The sequence below is a fragment of the Martes martes genome (assembly GCF_963455335.1).
Source record: "Martes martes genome assembly, chromosome: 10".
NCBI lineage: Eukaryota > Metazoa > Chordata > Mammalia > Carnivora > Mustelidae > Martes > Martes martes.
The window spans coordinates 121,512-141,520 of NC_137898.1; the positions used below are offsets into that span (position 1 = coordinate 121,512).

General features: G+C 61.8%; 1 protein-coding gene across 4 annotated transcripts; it reads right to left on the reverse strand.

Annotated features, from left to right (window-relative positions):
* Positions 1–346: 346 nt before the first annotated feature.
* Positions 347–19,405, reverse strand: ANO9 (anoctamin 9). 4 transcript variants are annotated; one of them, XM_080816710.1, is made up of 24 exons: positions 19,240–19,405; positions 10,605–10,685; positions 10,390–10,515; positions 10,040–10,185; positions 8,816–8,862; positions 8,634–8,692; positions 8,480–8,553; positions 8,168–8,302; positions 7,846–7,942; positions 7,634–7,694; positions 7,442–7,524; positions 7,254–7,358; positions 7,076–7,171; positions 6,888–6,924; positions 6,563–6,674; positions 3,660–3,717; positions 3,451–3,548; positions 3,177–3,316; positions 2,887–3,039; positions 1,988–2,135; positions 1,333–1,434; positions 1,166–1,259; positions 909–1,021; positions 347–809 (listed from the first exon to the last, which is right to left on the reverse strand). In XM_080816710.1, exons 1-24 carry the CDS (start codon positions 19,321–19,323, stop codon positions 782–784), a joined length of 2,277 nt encoding a protein of 758 aa, XP_080672836.1. In that variant the 5' UTR covers positions 19,324–19,405; the 3' UTR covers positions 347–781. The 4 variants fall into 4 exon arrangements, with proteins under 4 accessions (XP_080672836.1, XP_080672835.1, XP_080672837.1 ...); XM_080816709.1 differs by having other exon boundaries at positions 7,010–7,171; XM_080816711.1 differs by lacking the exon at positions 10,390–10,515 and having other exon boundaries at positions 7,010–7,171.
* Between the last annotated feature and the right edge of the window lie 604 nt (positions 19,406–20,009).

Below are 20,009 nucleotides of genomic sequence, written 5' to 3' on the forward strand. Positions count from 1 at the left end.
AGCCTCGGAGCTGCAACCACCCAGCCTGGGGGCACAGGGCCAACCAGCCCGACCAGCCCGAGAGTCTTGGACCGGAGGGACTCCTCACAGTTTCCATTGTCCCCAGGGGCACCTTTGGTGGTTCTGCCCCTCCTCCCCAGCTCTTCCTCCAGGAAGCCTGCCTTGACTCCTGCCCCAAACCCCAAGTGCAGGGAGGGTAGGACCTCAATAAAGCGCCCCTCACTTGGGAGCCCAAGGCATGTTGAGAGGAGGGCCAGGACACTACCGCATTCCAGACCTTTCCCCATCTGGACTCGTTTCCCATCTAGCCCCGAGGACAGACACAACCCACCAGTGGCCCAGAATTGACAGAAAAAGGGTTCATTTTACTCTAGAAAATTCTGTTGACAGAGGGGAGCCAGAGAGGTGGGATCAGGGCCCCCTGGCCGGCCAGGAGGGTGGTGGGGCAGGACTTGGGTCCCACAAGTCAGAGGGAGGCTCAGAACACGGGGCTGGTTTCCCTGTGTTGTGGCCGCTGAGAGGCACCCCCACCCCAGTTCTGTGGGTGGCAGGGGTCAGTTCGAGCTCAAGTCAGGGCTGTCCCAAGTCTGAGCCCTACCAGACGGAACCGGCCTCGCAGACCCCAGCCTGCTGCTCACAAACACCTCACACACTGGCCCTCCAAGACCCCACAGAGACACAGACTTGCCCACATGGACACGGGCCTCCCGGGACCCCGACATATGGCGTGAGCGGGGCGGCAGCAGGAGGCACTGGCGTCTCCCAACCGGCTCGGGCTCTCCTACACCTCTGTGCTCCTGGGGCTGGAGCTGCAGGCAGGAAGGGCGTGTTGGGGGTCGGAGCCTAGGCCCTCCCTCCAGCCCTCCCGCACCCCAGCCTGCCTCCCTCCGTCCAATCAGCTTCCGCACCGCATCCTCTCCTGGAGCATCTGGTACTTCTCCTCCAGGACCTTGTTCTTTACGGACTGAGGGACGTCAGGCACGAACCAGGCCGCGATGAGCTTGATGCACAAGGCCACGTGCTGGGGGGCAGGGCACAAGGGCTGGCTGGAGAGGTCAGGACCGACCTAGCAGGGGCTTCAGGGGGTGGCTAGAGAGAGCTGCCCCCCTCCCCCCACCCCACCCCCGCCGCCCTGCTTGAAGCCCCACCCCCGGGGCTGGCCCACCTCGAAGAGGATCAGGAAGACCAGGCGGACGGCCAGGAGGACCCAGAACTGCTCGGACAGGTTGTAGTCCTGAGCGTTGCGGTAGTCCCGGTACCTGGGGTGCGGAAGTCATGGAGGTCAGGGGTCAGGGGATCAGAGGATGCCCGTGGGGGAGGGGGGATCCAAACCTGCACTGGGTCACGTTCTCCGAGCCTTCCATCTGGATGGGGTCCTGGAAGTCCTTGGTGTAGAACACAGACAGGCTGTGGTTGACGTAGCCTGTGAGGCAGCTGGGGGAAGGGAGAGCAGGCCCCGGGGCCGGTGAGGGCTGCGGTGTGGCCCCTTCAGGCTCGCAGGGTGGTGCATAGCACAGAAGCAAGAGGGCCGGGAAGGGAAGGGACTCAGGACGCCCCTGCCGGCCTTCCCCACGGGAGTTTCAGGGAGCCGTCCAGGGGAGAGGCCTGGAAACCCGTCTGTAGCTACAGCAGACCCTTGGAGGGCTGGAGGCGCCAGGTAGGGAAACTCTTCCGTCCTCTCCTGGGGAGCAGCCCCAAGGGTCTGCCTTTGGGAGGGAGTCACTCTGGTGGGTCTGCTCAGGAACCAGCTGGTTCTGGGGCCTTCCTTCCCCCACCGGGGTCCCACCACCCCTGAGGTCTGCAGGCTGGTATAGGAGGCAGGGCCACCCCCACGCTCCGACTCATGACCACCGCAGACTCTCCTGGCAGCATCAACCCCTTCCCCTGGGGTCCTCTAGGGCTGAGCCGTGGTTTTCCACGGGTTTTCCCTGGGCCAGTTTTCCCAGGGGTCTCCAGACAGTCTGAGGCTCCCCCAGCGCCCCCTTACTCGACCGCAGGCTGGGCCCCCATTCGGCACGGGCCGTAGTGGTACTTGTACACCACTCGGGGGATGAACTCGGACGTGAAGGCGATGACCATTCCATTGGTAATGACGGCCAGCACGCCAATGGTCTCCAGCACCTGCAGCCAGGTCCCTGGGCCACAGCAGCGGGGTGAGGCATCTGGCCGGTCAAGCCCTGACCCACCGGTACCAGCCGCCTCACCTCCAGCCCCCCTGCCCAGGCTGGGAGCCTCGGTGCTCGGGGGGGCCTGCTCACCTCTGCCTGAGCCACTGCTCATGGCAGCCGTCGGCAGCCTCTGCTGAGGCAGACATGGACCAGGAGGGGCTCAGGTCTGCCCTAACCCCCATCTTCTGCCTGAAGCCCTCAGCTGCCCCCAAGCTTGCTCCACTCTGGGGTCAGAACCCCTTAACCCGGGCCTAAGACTGGGGCCTCCCTCCTACTCCTACTTATCTCTCCCTCTGCCCATAACCAGCATCCCGCCCCCTCTGCCCTTCCCTGACACCTGGCCATCTCAGAGAGGACAGTCTGGGTGACAGAGGCCACATCGTCGTCCTGCTCTTAGTCCCTGCCCCCAGCTGCTGGACCCCTCCCTCCTCCAGCTCCCCGCTCTCAGAGCCCAGCTCTTCAGTCTGGGCCCCCAAGGGGGCCGCAGTTCCTCCAGCTGGCTCCCGCAAGGTGCACGCCAGCCCTGCCTCTTCTGAGCACCAGCCCCCTCAGGCCGACTCCCAGCCTGGAGAAGGTCTGGGGGCTGTCTGGGGAGTGAGGGGGCTTGTCTCGGCAAGATTATCTCAAGGGAACCGGCATGATCTGGTCCCAGCATCCCTCGCCGCCCCATCCCCAGCTAGAGGGCCTGTGCCCCTCGCCACCCAGTCAGGTCCCTGACCGATGTCTTTGGCCTTGCGGGGCACCAGGCGCCGCTGCAGCCTGACCATCTTGATGGCGTCCAGGCGGATCTCCACAAGGTTGCTGAAGAGCGCCAGCAGCGGGGCGAGCGGGAAGGCGGCCACGAAGATGGTGGTAAAGCCGTACTGGATCACTGGGGGGTGAGGCTGATGGTCACCGTGCCCTGTGGGCCCCGCCCCACGCCCGACTGCCCGCCCCCGCCCACCAGGCCCCCAGGACCTGCCCCGCAACTGGCCGCGGATCGCTGGAGCCCCCGACCACCCCACGTACTCATCTCCATAAACTCATCAAAGAGGCTGAAGGTGCCGACTGGGTTCAGGAGGTAGTTGCGCCACAGGTCCCTGAGCTCAGGCTCCCTGGACGCACCGCCCAGCCTGAAGCGCATGAGGCGCCACTTGTGAGCCAGCCACCTAAGGGGCGATGAGAACGAGTGGGGAACAGGGCGGGGTGCTGGGGGTGGACAGCCTGTGCGCTCCAGGGCTCCCCGGGGTGAGGCGGCACCGGGACAGCCCTGGGCGGGGGGGGGGGGGCGGGGGGTCCTCACGGGCTCAGGTACTCCACACAGTTGCTGAGCGTCTGCTTCAGGCCCATGATGATGGCCATCTGCAGGAACAGGTCCATCATGCAGCCGCTGAGATGGCACTGTGGGGGGCAGGGTGGGGGGTCAGGCGTGGGAGGCAGGGCTGCGGGACAGGGAGGCTCGTGGGGAGGGAGGTGAGTGGCAGAACGGCAAGGTGTCCAGGACAGACTGACCTCCTCCAGCTTCCACAGCCCCGCCAGGCGCACAGACTTCCCGGGGTGACCGTTGATCCTAGGAAGGACCGTTAGGCTGGAGGAGAGGCATGGGCCCCGGCTTCCCACTGGGTGGGGGTGGAGCAGAAGAAGAGAAGGGGGAGTGGGGAGTAGAGGGACGAGGGGAGAGAGGGGAGGGAGCCTTGCTGCGGGGACACAGAGGCTGGGTCCTGGAAGCTCGGCCCGCACCCAGACGCACCCCTGCACACGCACTCACCCGCTCAGACGGGTTCCAGACAAGGCCTGTTAGGAGTGGCCTCAGTTTCCCCCCACTGAAACTATGCACCTAGTTTAAAATCACCTGCTTTCCATGACATGATAAAAAATACAAACTATATTAAACCAGAAGTCAGGCTTGTGGTCGGCGGTCGGGAAGACCGGGTCACTTCTGGGGGCTTGGACCACTGAAGAGTCGGATTGCAGGGTTGGGCCAGGGGACCCCGAGACCCCGCACTGTCCCTTCCCCAGCTGAGCTCCAACCAACAGTCACAAGTGTCCTCCTGCCTCCAGGCGAGAGGACTGACAGAGCAAGAGGTCCTCAGGGGAGAGACGTGGCCCAGAGCAAAGCCACTGGCACACGCCTTTCTCAATTATGGACAAGTGACATCTGGGGAAAGCCTTTAACACCAAAATCAGAGACCAAGTAAAGAAAGTGCATGATCCCCCCCCCCCCAAAAAAAAAGAGCATAAAAGGAGCTGGGAAGAAACAGAAGTGATACCAGAACAGAAGGAAAAAATGAGGCAAGATCCTCAGAGAAGACAAGCCGTGGCGTCCCGGTGCCACGGAGCGGACGCCGTGGAGGAACCGTGAGAGCGGCCCTGGAACGAAGAGTGTAGACATGTGACAGTCAAAGGGCTGGCAAACAGAGTCGAGGAAAACTCCCAGAATCGGGAACAAAAATGGGAGGGAAAAAAGCAAAGAAAACTAGATGGTCAATGCAGAAGGTCCGGTCTGCAAACAAACAGAATTCTAGAGAGGGGAGCAGAGGGGACCGGAGACACTGGATGTGTGAGAATCACTCGGGACTGAAGGATCCAAGGCTCCAGGCCCGGCAAGTGCCTGGGAGTTTCTTTCCACGTGACTGATACTGAGTCTACGCGGCAGGCCTGCCACAGGCACTAACCCAGCGACATCAAGCCCCTGTGCCCCCTGCGGTAGAGACAGGGAGCAAACACGCGCATGGGGCCGGAGGGGACGCGGGGAGCCTGGGGGACCCGGGCTCTGGGCTGGACGGTGGAGCTGCCACGTGGAGGAGGGAGACTGAGGACCAGCCTCTGGGCATGGTAAGGTTGGGGTGCCCAAAGGGCGTCTGAGGGGAGCTGAGAGGCAGCTGGACCTGGGAGTCGGGACTCCAGGGAGAGGTCTCTAGACAGGAGTGTGGGCCTCACTGGTGGGTCTAGGTGGTGTTTGAGGTGGCGCCTGCAGTCCTGGGAACAGATAGCGGCGCGGCGACATTTCGAGGCGGGGAGAAGAGGAGAAGCCGGCGTCCGGGAAGGTGCGAGCAGGATCCGGGAGGGGGAAAGCAGGAGCAGGGAGGACGGGCCGTGGGGCGCGTGGTGGGGAGAACATTCCTTGAGAGGAATGGGACAGGATGCTTGGTGGAGGTGGAGATAATCCCGGATCAAGATCGGTGCTGAGGAGGCAGAGGGAGAGGACAACTGCCCCTGCAAGCCCAGGGGAAGAGACCCACCCCCCGCTGAGAGCCTTCGGAGGACGGCCTCCCTGAGATCAGAGTCGGAAGAAGTCTACCTCCAGCCCGCACTCCATCAGGCCCTCAGTAAGAGCATCCGCTTCCCTCCGTACCCCTCCTCAGGAAGCGCCTGGGAATCCGGGGGTCTCCCCCATGGCAGAGAGCCAGGACGAACAGGTGCGCACAGCCCCAAGGGGAGGGGTGGTCCCCTAGAGGGCGTCTCCAAGGACAGCCGGGGTCTGGGGACTGCCTCATGCCTTTGAACATGCTTGGAGGACTTGGGCTTTTTTAAGGTTCCACTGGAGTTTAAAGTTCATCGGCGATATGCACGTGTCTCTTGCAATTTAAGCGAATACACAGAAAGAATGCAGCGATTATTTTCTTCAGAACAAAATTCAACGTGTTAACCCAAAAAAATGTTCATTTCACTTCTAAGACAGAAGACAGGAAGCCTCTGTGAGCAGCTTTACAAGGCCCAGTGTTGGGAATCAGCCAGACGTCCGCCAACGGAACAGATAGATCCCAGCGCGTCCCACAAACCAAGGCTCATGCTGTGGTTTTTTAAAAAACGAGGACTTGGACGCCTGGGTGGCTCAGTCACTAAGTGTCTGCCTTCGGCTCAGGTCATGGTCCCAGGGTCCTGGGACGGAGCCCCATGTTGAGGCCTGCATTGGGCTCCCTGCTCAGCGGGAAGCCTGCTTCTTCCCTCTCCTGCTCCCCCTGCTCCTCTTTCCTCTCTCTCTGTGTGTCTCTCTATGTCAAATAAACAAATAAAATCTCAAAAAAAAAAAAAAGCAGCCTTGCAAAAAAAAAAAGAAAAGAAAGAAAGAAGGAAAGAAAACGAGGCCTCACCCCCACGCACATGTGGGCCGCGCCTGTAGTACGTTTCAGCACCATGAGAGGATAAAGTTATGTTCAGGACAAAACCCTGTATGTCAATAGGTGTGTGTGTGTCCTCAAATGTGTGAAAAATTCTGGGAAGACCCACACAACGGTTATGGGGTCACCTCTGGGGACGGGGAATAGAGAGCTGGCATCCCTGTGGGATTCCCCCACACGTTTATACTGGGTGTCCGCTTGCTCCGAGCACGAGTTTGAGAATGGAGACGAGCGGGTATCCCCACTTTAAAGGGAGGACTAGACAGTGGATGACGTGGAGGGAGGCCGCCGCACCTGCCCAGGATGAAGGCGATGTAGACGAGCGACGAGAAGTGGACAAAGAACTGGAGCGTGAAGAACTGGGTTGTGAACTTGCTCTCGCGCTCTGAGAAGGTCCTGGGCTGCTCTGGAATGAGACGTGGGGCTGTCCCTCGCCCATCCCCGAGCTGTCCTATCCTGACAACTCAGGGACCCTGCAACCCTCACCTGTCTGCCAGGTGGGAGAGGCAGTAGAGGCAGCAGGAAGGGCTCCCTCCCCTGTCTGGGGATCCAAGACCCCAGCCCTAAATCCTCCTGTCTCCCCTCCCCCCCCCCCCCCCGCCAAGGTCCTTCCTCTCACCAAAGTCACAAAGCTTGAGGGCCACATACTTGTTGATCTGCAGGACGACCGGAAAGCAGAGGGCTTACTTTGGGCCTCAGGGGAGGCCCTCCCCAACGCCCCTTCCATCCCCACCCAGCCACCTTGGTCATGATGAGGATGACTATATAATGGGCCAGGGCCCCGGTCACCACCACGGCTGTGGTCACCTGCTCTTCTTGGAGGAGCAAGGCGGAGTTGAAGAGGGCGGCGGCCAGCACACGGTAGACCACCAGGAGGTGGGCCATGCCAACCATGAGGCAGATCTGTGGAGGGGCAGCCAGGACAGGGCTCCTCAGGACGGCTGTCCCCAGCCCGGGTTCCCCACTCCGGGTTCTCCGGGAGTACCATGAACAGAGACAGGACGAGGATGACCGAGCTTCTCAGGTAGGAGTGCTGGTGTGGCCGCAGCTCGTAATCAGGGCAGTTAATGAACTCGAGCGCCATTTCCTCCTGCGGAGGGCATGGACGCACCTCAGCCGCGGGGACGCCCGCGCCTCGCGGGAGACAGCCCCTGGATCACCCCGCCGCCTCACCTGGTCCTCGTCCCACCCGTACAGGTCCCAGTGCAGGACCACTCGGGCGCGCTGCCGCTTCCAGATCTCCAGGAACACCGTGGCTGCAGACGGGAGCCAAGAGGCGACACCACGCGTGGCTGCGGCTGGCGCCACGGGCGCAGGGGGCAGGATGGCCCCGGAGCCCAGGCGGCCCCCAAGCGCCCGACTCACCCCACAGAGCCATGAAGATAGCAAAGACCACGGTGCCCTCGTTGTCGAAGAGGTGCGTGAGCTGCGGAGAGGGGCGCACCGGGCTGGGGGCGGCCTTTCGCGGCCGGCAGCGCCGCGAGCCGGGAAGGGGGAGCCCAGCTCTGCAGGGGCAGACCCTCAGCTCCCCCTCCTCCGGGAAGACAGGCCGCAGCCGAGCCCCCGGGGCGGCAAACCTTGGCAAAGGTGCAGGTGTCCGAGAGCTGCTGGTACCTGCGGCTGTGGTCGCCGCGAGGGCACAGGAGGACGTCGTGGGCCTCACAGATCTCCTTGCTGAGGCGGCAAGGACCGGGCTGGGGGCGGCTCTCCCCTGACCGCCCCGCCCCCGGCCCCTCCGGCGACACCGACCCGCCCCGCCCGCCCCGGCCACGCCCCGGCCGCGCCCCCGTCCGCCCCGGCCACGCCCCTGCCGCTCAGGCCACGCCCCTGCCGCTCAGGCCACGCCCTCGTCCGCCCCCGCCCGCTCGGGCCGCGCCCCGGCCACGCCCCCACCCCCACCTGATCTGGCTGGCATTGAACAGGGAGAAGCCGCTCAGGAAGACGACGAGCCCCACCGCCGCGGCGGGCACCAGCATGTAGGTGTACCAGCCGAGCCAGGCGAAGTACAGGGCCACCTTCTCGCCAAAGTAGTCCCTGGGGGCACAGCTGCCCCGTCAGGGCCACCCCCACCCCGGCGCCCCGCCGGCCAGTGCCCGCCTGGGGTGTGCCACGGGTGGGGGCGAGGGGTGCACAGCATCCACGTGTCTGGCCGAGGAGCACAGACACATCTGTTTGCAGGGGCCACGGGCGATTTGTTGGGGGCATTTTCACCTGATGTCATCGATGGGCTGGCAGCGGACCATGTTTCTCCACTGGGCCCAGTTCTCCCTCAGGCTTTCCTCCCCCTGAGCACCAGAGACAGACAGTGAGATCTTCCCGTCTCCGACCGGCCCTCCTGCCCTCTCCGGGCAGGGCCACCCCTCACCTTGTGCAGGGCGAATCTGGTCTCAAAGACACCACTCTTCACCAAATCCTCGAACGTGTCTGGTGGTCACAGGGAGTCCGGTCAGAGGGGAGTAGGGGTGAGGGGGAGCCCTGCCCTGCTCTCCCCATGTCAACACCCCTCCGGGGGGCCGCTGCACAGGCCACCTGCCATCCTGTCCTTACCACCAGTGGCCGTCTTGCTGTTTAGTACAAAGTTGACAATGCGGATTCTGGAACACAAGAGCTGGTTCAGGTTGACTCTGCCTGACCTGGGTGGACCCCGCCTTCCATCTGGCCAGGTCCCAGGCCCCTCTGTGTCCTAGTGGAGCCCCCAGCCTGCCTGCCTTGACTGCCGGACCAGAGCCCAGAATCTAGGACTCACCAGGGAGCTCTTCCCCTGAGCCCCTTGAGTCCTCCTGTGGCCTGGCTGCCCCATGACTCCACGATGGGGCTCCCTTGGGGGTCGGCCCTCCCCTCGCAGTGCTGGTCCTGCACCACCCCCTCCCAAATACTGGGTCTAGGACCCCCCCCACCTCCTATCACACCCCCCACCTGGAGCCCCCACACAGTCAGAACACACCCTAGGCCTTTAAATGAACGAATAAATCCTCGTAGCCTGTGAGCCATCTTGCCTATGGGGAGACGGAGGCTCGGAGAGGCTGAGAACCTGCCCGAGCCCACAGAGCCAGGAAGTGGCACAGCCAGACATTTGACTGCATAGCCACAGTCCTCCAGAACATCTTCCTGTAAGACATGGTCCCTCTAATGTCCCAGGGCACTCCCCCAGCCTGCTCCTCCCAGCCCCCGCCAAGGTGCCTCTACACCACCAACCGCTTACACCTCCCAAAGACCAGCCAGTTCTGCATTCACAGGAGCCCTCCGCCCCCATATTCGAATTCCAGGAGCGCTCTTGGCCAGTCTGCAACTGACCAGGCCCCAGCTTAGCTCAGAGGGGCCTGGGCAGAGGGGAGGCAGGGGACAGAGGAGGGGTGGGGGCAGGGTGGGTGGGGCGGTGCGGAAGGAGGGGCTTGGAGAGGAGAGGCTTGGGTGTGTGGGAGGCGGGGGACAGATGTCCGCGGAGGGACATTTGGTCTAGAGGGGGAAGGTCCGGACCCACATTCCAGGTCTTGGGGAGATGACAGGACAAAGCGAGGAGGGACAGCCAGGAGATCCTCCTGGCCTGTCCAAACCCTGCCCACCCTTCAGGGAACATGGTCACATGCACCCTTCAGAAAACGTCACGAAGCAAGAACTGTCTTTATCCCGTGTCGCAGACAGACACGGACGCTGATGCACAGAGCTCTGTCCCTGGGACCTCCGACCTAACACCGTGCCTGCAAGCCTGACTGGACCAGAAACACGGGGAGCAGCGGTCCTCCTGGCCCCAGTTCTTGCCCAGCCTCTCACCTGGTGGTGGCTGGGACGGGGGTGGGCCTGGTGGGCTGCACTCTGGCGGCAGGACCCTCGGGCTCCATGAGGAGAGTGTGGTACAGGTCAAAGATCCTGCCGTCTGCTCGGATCCCAAAGAACACCTTCTCACGGTCCTCTATCATCTGGGGGTGGGAGGGAGCTTGGGGACCTTCTCTCCACTTTGGAAGCACCCCCCTTGGTGCACGGCCACTGGCCTGTCCCTTCTACTTCGGGCACAAGGCCACAGCCATTGTCCCCAGAACCCTCCCCAGGACACACCTGTCCCCTGTGACCCCAGCGGCTCTGGCCCCCTGCTCCACACCAAGGCAGGCCCTCCGCCAGCCCACCTTGTAATGGAAGCCCTTTCTCTCGAGCTGCTGTAGGAAGTGCTGCTGCCGCCGGGCCTGCCCGGCATTTCTCTGGGTGCAGCGGTCAGCCACGAGGACGTAATCCCACCGCTCAGGGGCCTCAGTCTGGAGGAAGGACGAGTGGGGCTGGGGCTGGCACAGGGCACAGGCCAAGGGTGGGTCCTAGTCTGGCTGGGGCCCCGGGGGAGACTCACCTCCCCAGGCCTGATCTCCATCAGCGGGAAGCTGTAGCTGTCGCCTTCAGTCCCAGTCAGGATCCCGACTCTCTCCTCACCCTGGGGGCAGAGGGTAGGGGAGGACAGGATGGGGCCAGCAGCACCTCCTGGGCCAGTGCTCCAGCCCCCAGGGGAAACGCAAAGTTGGGGGGTGGGACCACAAGGGAACAATAGGTAGTTCCAGGTGGGGCTCAGTGCCAGGACACCATGGCGGGGATGGGCGGGGAGGCCCTGGGTGACTCCCGCGATGGTCTGTTTTGAAACATCAGCAAAGGGGCGCCTGGTGGCTCAGTGGGTTAAGCCTCTGCCTGCGGCTCAGGTCATGATGCCAGGGTCCTGGGATCGAGCCCCGCATCGGGCTCTCTGCTCAGTGAGGAGTCTGCTTCCCCCTGCCCCTGCCTGCCTCTCTGCCTACTTGTGATCTCTCTCTCTCTCTCTCTCTCTGTCAAATAAATAAATAAATAAATCTTAAAAAAAAAAAAAAAAAGAAAGAAAGAAAGAAAAGAAACACCAGCAAAAGCTCTGAAATCCTTCAGAAGAGACAAGCAGCAGATACGGGCCTCACAGAAGAGGAGCGCGGGAGAGCGGGAGCTGCAGTCAGTGGCCCGGAGCCGTCACCTTCGGCCCTGTCGGTCACAGGCATGTCAGTGGCCTGACAGCGTTGAAGTCAACAGACTCCCCATCACGCACGAATTGGGGAAACGGAACTGCACATCCTAGACCACCCAGCCCGGCTCATCCGGCCCCAAACACAAGGAAAAGGTGCTCACAGTAGCTTATTTCGTATAAAAATCGTGCAAATAACCCTAATTCCCACCAGCACGTGGATGGATGAAGGCACTGTGCAGCCCCGCACAGCGGAAAACTGACCAGCAGGAAGGAGGACTGGCTGCCGCCACCCATGGCCCCTGGGGACCCACGGGACATGGGTCTGAGTTTAGGAAAAGGAAGTCCAGGGAGACTCCCGCAGGAGTAAGTGCTGTAGGTGCACAGACGGATGCTGAGATCGGGGGCAGAGCCTTGCAAAGGGACCAGCTGTGCACACAGCCTCCAAGCCTCTCCCCACCGTGCCACTGTCCAACTCTCTGCCGCAGCCCTGACGGGTGTCATGAGTCCCGCCTCTCCTTGCCTCCTCCCTGCAGACCTGCCCTCGTGGACTTCATCACCAGTGAAGAGCGCGTGGGCGGGGAGAGAAGCCCAGCGAGGGCCCCGCCCCAGGTGTGAAGGTCCAGGTCTCCGTGATATCATTTAGCTGTGACCCCCTCCCCCGCCGCCGATAGCTGTGACCTGGTAGTATGTAGCCCCCTCCCTAAAACAGAGCCCTTTCTCAGCTGAAAAAGCCTCAGACTCGAGAGTCAGGTGGCCGCGAACAAGGAGGGACAGAAGGACCGTCACAGATGGGAGGAGGCTGGGGAGACGTGAAGGTAAATGCTGTCCAGGATCCTGCACAGACCCGGGCCCAGGGCAAGGACGCCAGTGGCAAAGCTGGTGCCATCCGAGTCCAGGCGGCCGTGTGGGGCTCTCCGTGCTGATCAGAGCCCCGGGGGATGGGGCTGTGGCCTGAGGAGGGGTGAGGCAGAGGGTTAAGAAAGCCTCGCTCTATCTTCCTACACTTCATGTTTGTCCTACGACCACACAAGCGGGGGTGGGGTCAGGGGCCTCAGGCGTCACCCACTCTTGGCAGGTAGGCAGACAGCAGGCTGTGAGGCTGACCCACAGTGCCCCGGGCCCCATTGTGGGGGCACTGAGCCACTGAGGGGTGGCGGTGCAGGATGTAGGGGACAAGGGCAGATGGTCAGGTCACAGGCTGAAGAGGAGACACCGGCTTCAGAGCCCAGAGCCCGGGTTGCCCATACTGTGTGCCCTCAGGCATGCCTCCCCGCCCCTCCCCGCCTGGTTGCAGGAAGCACCCCGTGGCCCAGTGCAGCGCTGGGCACGCCGTGTGCACCCATGAGAGGGTCCCCGGCTCGCTTCCCAGACAGCAGCTCTCCCGGGAGGCACAGGGATCCACAGAGTCCCAGGGCTGGGGTGTGACTGACACCCTGGTGGGCGGGCCCACCAGAGCACCCCATTTCACACCTCCTAGGCTGGCAAGTTCTGGCCCTGCCCGCCCCTCTGTGGGCATCGGGCTCCTGCCATGGCCTCCTGTCAGCCCACCACCCCTGCCCCGGGGTGAGCCCAGCCCTTCTCTTGGCTTGGGAGCTCAGAGCAGCTGGTGGCTGGGTCTCCTCTCCAAGCTCCCCCCGAGAGGCCTTCATCCCCGCTGAACCGCCCAGCTACTCCCCTTTCCCTCCACAACCACATTCCACCGAGCTCAAGGCCTGCCTCCTTCAGGAAGCCTCCCTGGACTGCTCCAGCCAGTCTGGCCTGGAGGGCGGCCAGCTAAGAAGCAGGCTGCCCGTCACACTTGAATTTCAGATACACAGCAAATCCTTTGTTGTATAAGTATGTCCCAACTGCGGCATGGGACACACTTGTACTAAAAAAGAGATTTTTAATGTAAAAATTCAATGTAACTGGGTATCTGGTTTGTTTGTTTTTTTTCAAAGATGGGAAGATTTTTTTTTAATTTATTTGACAGACAGAGATCACAAGTAGGCAGAGAGACAGGCAGAGAGAGAGAAAGCAGGCTCTCCACGGAGCAGAGAGCCCGATGTGGGGCTCGATCCCAGGACCCTGGGACCATGACCCAAGCCGAAGGCAGAGACTTTAACCCACTGAGCCACCTGGGCGCCCCGGGTATCTGGTTTTTATTTGCTTCAAAACCTGCAACCCTAGTCCAACTCCCCAGCCACACCCATAGGCACAGCAGCTGCCGGCCCCAGGATGGGACCTGGGCCTGCCCACTCTCCCTCTGTCCCAATTGCAGAAGACAGAAAATGGCATCCCATGCGGCCACGGGACGGCAGGCTCTAAGCCCCCCGGTGCCAGGGTCTCCTGAAGACGGGCCTGATACAGACAGCTGCTCTGTGCCCCAAGGCGGGGGGGGGGGCGCCTGGGCTGAGGTGCCTCTGTCCCCACAGCACACAAGGAGAGCGCTCAGGTCACCAGCGTCGGTCCCGGGGCTTGCCTACCGTGGGGCTTGGTAAGTGCTATCCTGGGGGATTGGTGAGTGCCGCCAATGGGCAGGAAAGACCTCATGTGCTTGACTTCGGGCCTGGAGATGGCCCTCCCTGTCTCCCTGCCCAGCCCCGAATTGAGCTCCTCCAGCAGAGACAGCAAGGAGAGACCCGAGCATCAGCGTGGGCCTGAGGCTGAAGACCAGGACGAGCAGGGGAGAGAGCTAGGAGCCCAGGGTGGGAAGGCACAGGGATCCGGGCAGGCGGAGGGAGCCTGGGAAGAAGGGACTCTCCCAGAGCACCCCTCCAAGGCCCGGCAGTGGTGGGGAGGCGGGCGCCAACTGGGTCACAGAAATGAGGCCACTGGCCCTGGTGAGCTGCTGATCCAGACCACCCCTTTCCCCACCAGAGACACCGCACACCTTTGGAATAGTTACCCAGAGCCTCTGGGGAAGGGCTGACTTGACCTCCTCTAAGGGCTGGCATGTGATCCGGACGGTGGAGAGTGATGCCACTGAAGGTATGCAACGGGCACTGACCATGGATCTTGGCCACCGCACAGAGGGACCCCTGTGTATACTGGTCAGCCCTCGGCAACAGGCAGGCAGCCACAGGAACAGAGGTCACAGCCACCACCCTCCCCCCGACAACCAGCTCCAGTCCAGCCACCCCCTCCCGGCAGCCGGACCAGGACCAGGGGCTGAGAATCTGCTCCCCATGTACTCTGGGCTCACCACCCCCAAGGTCACCTGCTGCACACAGATCCCCTCTGTGGACTGTGGCCACAGCTGCAGTCTCCGGGATCAAGCTGTCCCTCAGTCCTTCTGTCCTCTAGGGTGAGACGCCTTCACAGATGGGGGCTCGTCCCCACCTGCAGCCAAGCCAACTGCTCAGTGCTCCCTGAAGCAAGGAGTCTGGGGTGCCTGCGTCTCTGTCCCCGAGGCTCTACCTCCAGGGTGCTGTGTGTACCCATGAGGCTCCCGGGTCCCCAGGGCAGGGGCAGGGGCTGTCCCGACACACTTAGCCTTGGAGATCCCAGCCCTGCCTGCCCTGTGCAGGCCGCAGGCGAGGTCCCGCACAGATGAGGGCACAGAACGGGAGACCTAGTGTTCTCCCTCTAGTTCCTCCAGAGTCCGCCCCCCTGCAGGCCACACGCCTAGTGGGCCAGAGCCCAGGGCTTAACGCAGGCCAGAGTTCCAGGGGGCTCGCCCACTAGTTCCCGATGAGGGGACTTCGGGAGACACTGCAGGCCCCAGGAGACACTCCCTCCCCTACAGCACAGAACATGAAGGGGCAGAGCTGGGGGAGTCCTGCCGTCCCTTCCCAGTGTGGCCCCGTCCCCAGTGGGGCTGAGGACACTGCTGTGCAGACATGACTGTCCCCCAGCTCCCGAGCAGGGGGTCTACACAGAACACACATGTGTGACATTACCCTAGCAGCAAAAAGAGCACATTGAGGCCTCCCCTCACTGCCTATGGCTCATCTCACCCTGAGGTCACATCGTGACCTCTGACTGGGCCCCATGAGCACCCTGCAGTTTCCTCGTCCAGCAGGGGGACCCTCCCGCCCCCACCAAAGTGTGTGGACACAGAGCAGCCCACCCGTGCTCCCTCAGCATTCCTGGGAGATGAAAATACGCTTGCACAGGACCTGGGGGGCAGCACGCAGTCAGTGTCCGGGACCCGGTACTCAGGACCTCCCAGAAATTCAGGACTCAGCACCTTCGAGGACTCGGTAGTGAGTACTCCCGGAGACTCAGCACTCAGCATTTGAGATTAGCAGAAGCATAAGGAACAAGAGAGCGGCCCGAAGGTGAGGCTGGGGGTCGGCAGGAGCCGGTCATGGAGACTGCTGGGGCAGCTGGGGCACTTAGTCCGCCGGGGGTCATGGGCAGCCGTGGAAGGGACTGGAGCAGAGAAGGGTGCGCTCAGATCCAGCTGGGGGCTGGAGGCCCGAGTCCTCCCTGCTGTCTGCTCCTACATCGGCATCTGTCCCGTTCTTTCTCTTTCTTTTTTTTTTACTTGAGAGAAGGAAGGAGAGAGTGAGCAAGAGATCACAAGCAGGGGAGGAGCAGAGGGCAGCAGGCTTCCCGCCAAGCATGGAGCCCAGTGCGGGGCTCGATCCCAGGACCACGCGCTCATGACCAGAGCTGAAGGCGGATGCCTTACCTCCTGCGTCACCCAGGTGCCCCTGCACATGTCCCTTTCAAAGCTTTGATTCCTTGCCTCAACCAGACCAGGTGCTGCCCCCCCACCCCAGGCACCCCCAAGTCTGTCCTTTATCTGAGCTTGGGACTGGCAGGGAAGGAAGGGGCTGACAGGGCTCAGGCTGAGTGAGGTCTGGCCATAGGCCAACCTGAGCAGCCGGGTGCCAGGGCTGGGTCTGGAAAGCTGAGGAGGCGGTGGGCGAAGGTAGAGCGAGAGGCCACCTGCTTGGCCCACACCTGGGAGGGCCCTGGGGAAGCCGAGTGGGAGGCTGGTTTCACTCTCCACCTCAGCACGGGCCTCCTCCCAGGGCCACCCAGGCACTGGCCCCAGCCCGGATGGCTTCTTCTTTGGCAGAGGGGAGAAAGGAAGTCTTCGTAGGATGTTTTCTTGCCCCCTTCCCTGGGGGTCCACAGCCTCCTGCTCTGCCCCCCAAATCAGAACCCAACAACCACCCAGTCAGCCCCCAACCTCTGCCTGGGGGAGGACTGAGGGATCAGAGGGCTCAGCTGGCTACCCTGGGCCTTCCCCAACCCTAAGTCAGCCCATCCTGGAGGCGAGAGCCCCCCTTTCCCTTTGCAGGACAGAGCTGCAAATTCTGGGGAGGCACACGCTCTCCTCATGCTCTCCTGATCTCCGCCTCACACAGGCACGGAGGGCCTGGCCTGGGGTCCCCAGTATCCCTGGCTGGGCAGGAGGAAAGCTGTCCTCTGTCTTGCTTCAACCCCCAGCCTGCCCAGGGACTCTGTCTGGGCTCTGGCCACCCTCCCCACAGCCTTGCGGGCTGCAGGGAACCCCCACAGGTACTTTCCAGGTGATCCCGGCAGGGCTCCACAGGTGTGGAGCGGGGGGAGGGGGAGGGCGTGGCCCGGCCACAGGTGTGGACCCCCCGCCCCCCCCGCACAGCTGGACTCACCTGCATGCTGGCCCCGGAGTCTGGCTAGCCCTGGAATCTCGCTACGGGCTGGCATTGGACTGGAGTGTGGCAGCCAGGCCAAGGGGGCGGGAGAGTCCTACTTGACTTCCGCCTGGGACTCACCCCTCCCTCCTTCCTCTCTCCCGCCTCCCTCCTCCTCGTCCTGCCCCATGTGAACCTTCTGCAGGCACACCCCAGGCTGGAAGGAATACCCCTTCCCTGCTCCCAGGGACCTCCAACGCCTTCCGGGGGACTGAGTCAGGTGGGGACCCCTCCCCACACCTGAGGGCAACGCCCTCACCTGCGGGAAGGGTTCCCCTGTAAGATGGGGGTAGACTGGCCTCTCCCTGCTGGGGGCAAGCAGCATGGGCAGGGCACACGAGGACGCCCCAGCATCCCCCGCTCCCTGCTCACCTTCATTCTTCCAGACCGCAGGACACACTTGCCCCAGGGCCCCTCCAGAGCATCTGGCCCTTGCCTCCCACCCCCCCAAGTCCAGTGTTGATTCCCTTAGAGGAGAAATTGGGGCAGGGAGGATTGAGGATGAGACAGGCCCCAGGAAGAAACTCCCACCCTGAGCTGCTGCTTTGTGGACCCCACCTGGGGGAGGAGGGAGCTGGCCCTGGGCCGCAGGGACCCTGTGCTCTAGGCAGCAGCTAGGGAAGGCTCTGGATGCCCCCCGCAGCAATGTGGGCTACCCAGGCTCTGGCAGTTGCTCCGAGGCTGAGGACACAGGGCAGTGGCTCCACAGGACAAGGCATATGGAAACACGGAACAGTATGAGGGGGCACCCCTGATGTCACAGGGGGCAAGGAGCACCCCCAGGTCAGGGTCAGCATCCCGCAGCCCATGCAAGCCTGTGGTTCAGACCCAGCAGCGGCACAGATTTGCTCTGTGATCATGTGGCCCCACCGCACCCCCATGGCTGCCTAGGGGACCCCATGGCAGGCTGTGACAACAGCAGGGCCCAGGACTGAACTGAGGTGGCGAAGACAAGAGAGGGAGCAGCAGAGAACCTGTGTGACTCTGATGGAGCAAATCTGGACACATACACTAAGGCTGGTGTCATGGCAAGCCTTGGTGGTAGTGGCTTCAACAAGTTCACTTCTATATATACAGACCTGGCAACATATATATTGCTTTTCCCATAAATGAAGTCTGGGGCGGCCCAGTCCAGGACTCGTATTAACTTGACTTGTTGCTCGGCCACCTGAAACACTTGGTCGCACCACATGGCTCAAAATGGCTGCTCAACCTCCAGGCATCACACCCCCATCCAAGCCAGCAGGAAGAGGCAGGAAGGGCACTCCACCTGGCATGTGGTCCCGTGGCCTCAACTGCCCTCATGGAAGCCTGGGAAGTTGGATCACTTTTCCTATTGAAGAAGGTAGAAGGACACTAGGGTCGCCCCGCTGTCTGCACAGGCCCAAGGGTCTCAGATGGCCTGTTCGAGTTCAGAAAACCGTCAGCCAGGGCTTTTGAGCTGGAGTAATTCGAACTCAAGGTCCAGGTTGCCAGCCAGCTCCTGGCCTCCCTGTTTCCTGGTCTCCAACTGCACCGGCTCAGGATGTCTGCGTCTACAGTGGCATCGTGTTAAAACAGCCCACTAATGGGTTTCCCCTGGCCCAGGTACCACTATAGGTGTCCCCAGAGCTGTGGGGTCTCCCCGTCTCTGCTCGGCATTCCTGTTTGCATTGCCGCAGAAACACTGCTTCTCAATCTCACTTCCGAGGGCCTGAAGGAAGTCAAGTTATGTCCAGACGCTTGCTGCCCCTGCCAGCACGGACAGCGTCCCCAGCCTGGCCCCACAGGAGAATAAGGAGATCCCATCCAGGACCATCTGGAGAGAAAACAGGGACAGCCCTTTGGGAAAGCAATTCAGCAAAAAGAATCAGAAGCCTAAAAATGGTTTATGGTTTGGTCCATTAATTCAACTTTTATAAACTATCCTAAGGAAAAAAAATAATGAAAATGTGTAAAAATATGTCCTTTGAGGCAAAAATTCTCAACCACTTAGATGCTCAGGAACAGAGAGCTGTCTGAGCAAACACGATATGTCCATACACGGACTGAGCACCCGCGAGATAGTATGATCTCGAAGAGTGGCGAGAAGACGGGGGGCGCCTGGGGGGCTCCGTGGGTGAAGCCTCTGCCTTCAGCTCAGGTCATGGCCTCAGGGTCCTGGGATCGAGCCCCACGTCGGGCTCAGCAAGGAGCCTGCTTCCCCCCTCTTTCTTTGCCTACTTGTGATCTCTCTCTCTCTGTCAAATAAACAAAATCTTTAAAAAATGAAAGTGATGAGAAGACGGGAAAAGGCTTATGCAATGCTGTTAGGTGAAGCAACACAGATCACAAACATGTAGACACTTTGTTGTCTCGACCAAGTTAAAATGCATTAAAATACTGAAGACTGGATTTAATATTTACGCTCATACCTGCTTAATGCTGTGAGCTGTGGGTGGAGAGATTCGTTTTTCTTCCTTCAGTTTCCTTTCTTCAAATTTTCTACACACACACATCACTTTTGTGAACCTAATTATTAAACTTATTATATGATAATTCTAAAATCTACCGTTATGGACTTAATTTCCCCAGACTCTGTCGTCCTCTTGGCCCTGGTCTTGGATGCATCATCTGAAAACGCCGCAGTGCAAGGGTCCACCCCTCGCCCGCAGTGTGTCCCCTCCCCGGCTGCTGGCAGAGCCGGCCCTGCCTTGTCCTGGGGAGACCACGTGGCCTCCGCCGGCCTCCCGCTCTCCCCTGTGGACCCTGCACCAGCTCCCTTTCCCTTCTTCCTCTGAGCTCCCGAGCACCCCGCCCATCTGTCGCCTTCCCTCCAGGGCCAAAGTGCGGCAGGCAGCGGGCCCTGTTCCTGCCGCGTCCAAGGCGGCCTCAGACTCCCAACTGGGGGGCTGCCGGCCGCAGGGCGACAGAGCCTCCGGGAGTGCCCCAGGTGAAACCCTGCAAGCGGGAAAAGCAGGAAGGACCGCCGCTTGTCCTCAGCTTGGGAATCTGCCCTCCCAAGCCCAGTGGCCTGGGTGTGATGCAGTTTTGGAATGTCGGTGAGACTGGTGGGGTCTGGAGCCCAATCCTGGAGACGTCTCCGGAGCAAAGTGTGGTCTCACTGAAGCTCGGGGGCAGGCCCGGTGGGCAGGAGGCCCTGGTGCCGCTCCCTGCTGCGCTGGGTCATGAGGAACAAGTGATT

Bases quoted from the DNA above. Each gene is read 5' to 3' on its own strand.
- ANO9 (XM_080816709.1), bottom strand. From the start codon at position 19,323: ATGTGTGTGTGTAGAAAATTTGAAGAAAGGAAACTGAAGGAAGAAAAA. The intron at 7,359-7,441 runs GTGAGGCGGCGG...TGCCCTCCGCAG, and splicing joins ACGGGTGGGACGAGGACCAG to GAGGAAATGGCGCTCGAGTT. The intron at 2,136-2,886 runs GTCAGGGACCTG...GCTGTGGCCCAG, and splicing joins CCGCAAGGCCAAAGACATCG to GGACCTGGCTGCAGGTGCTG.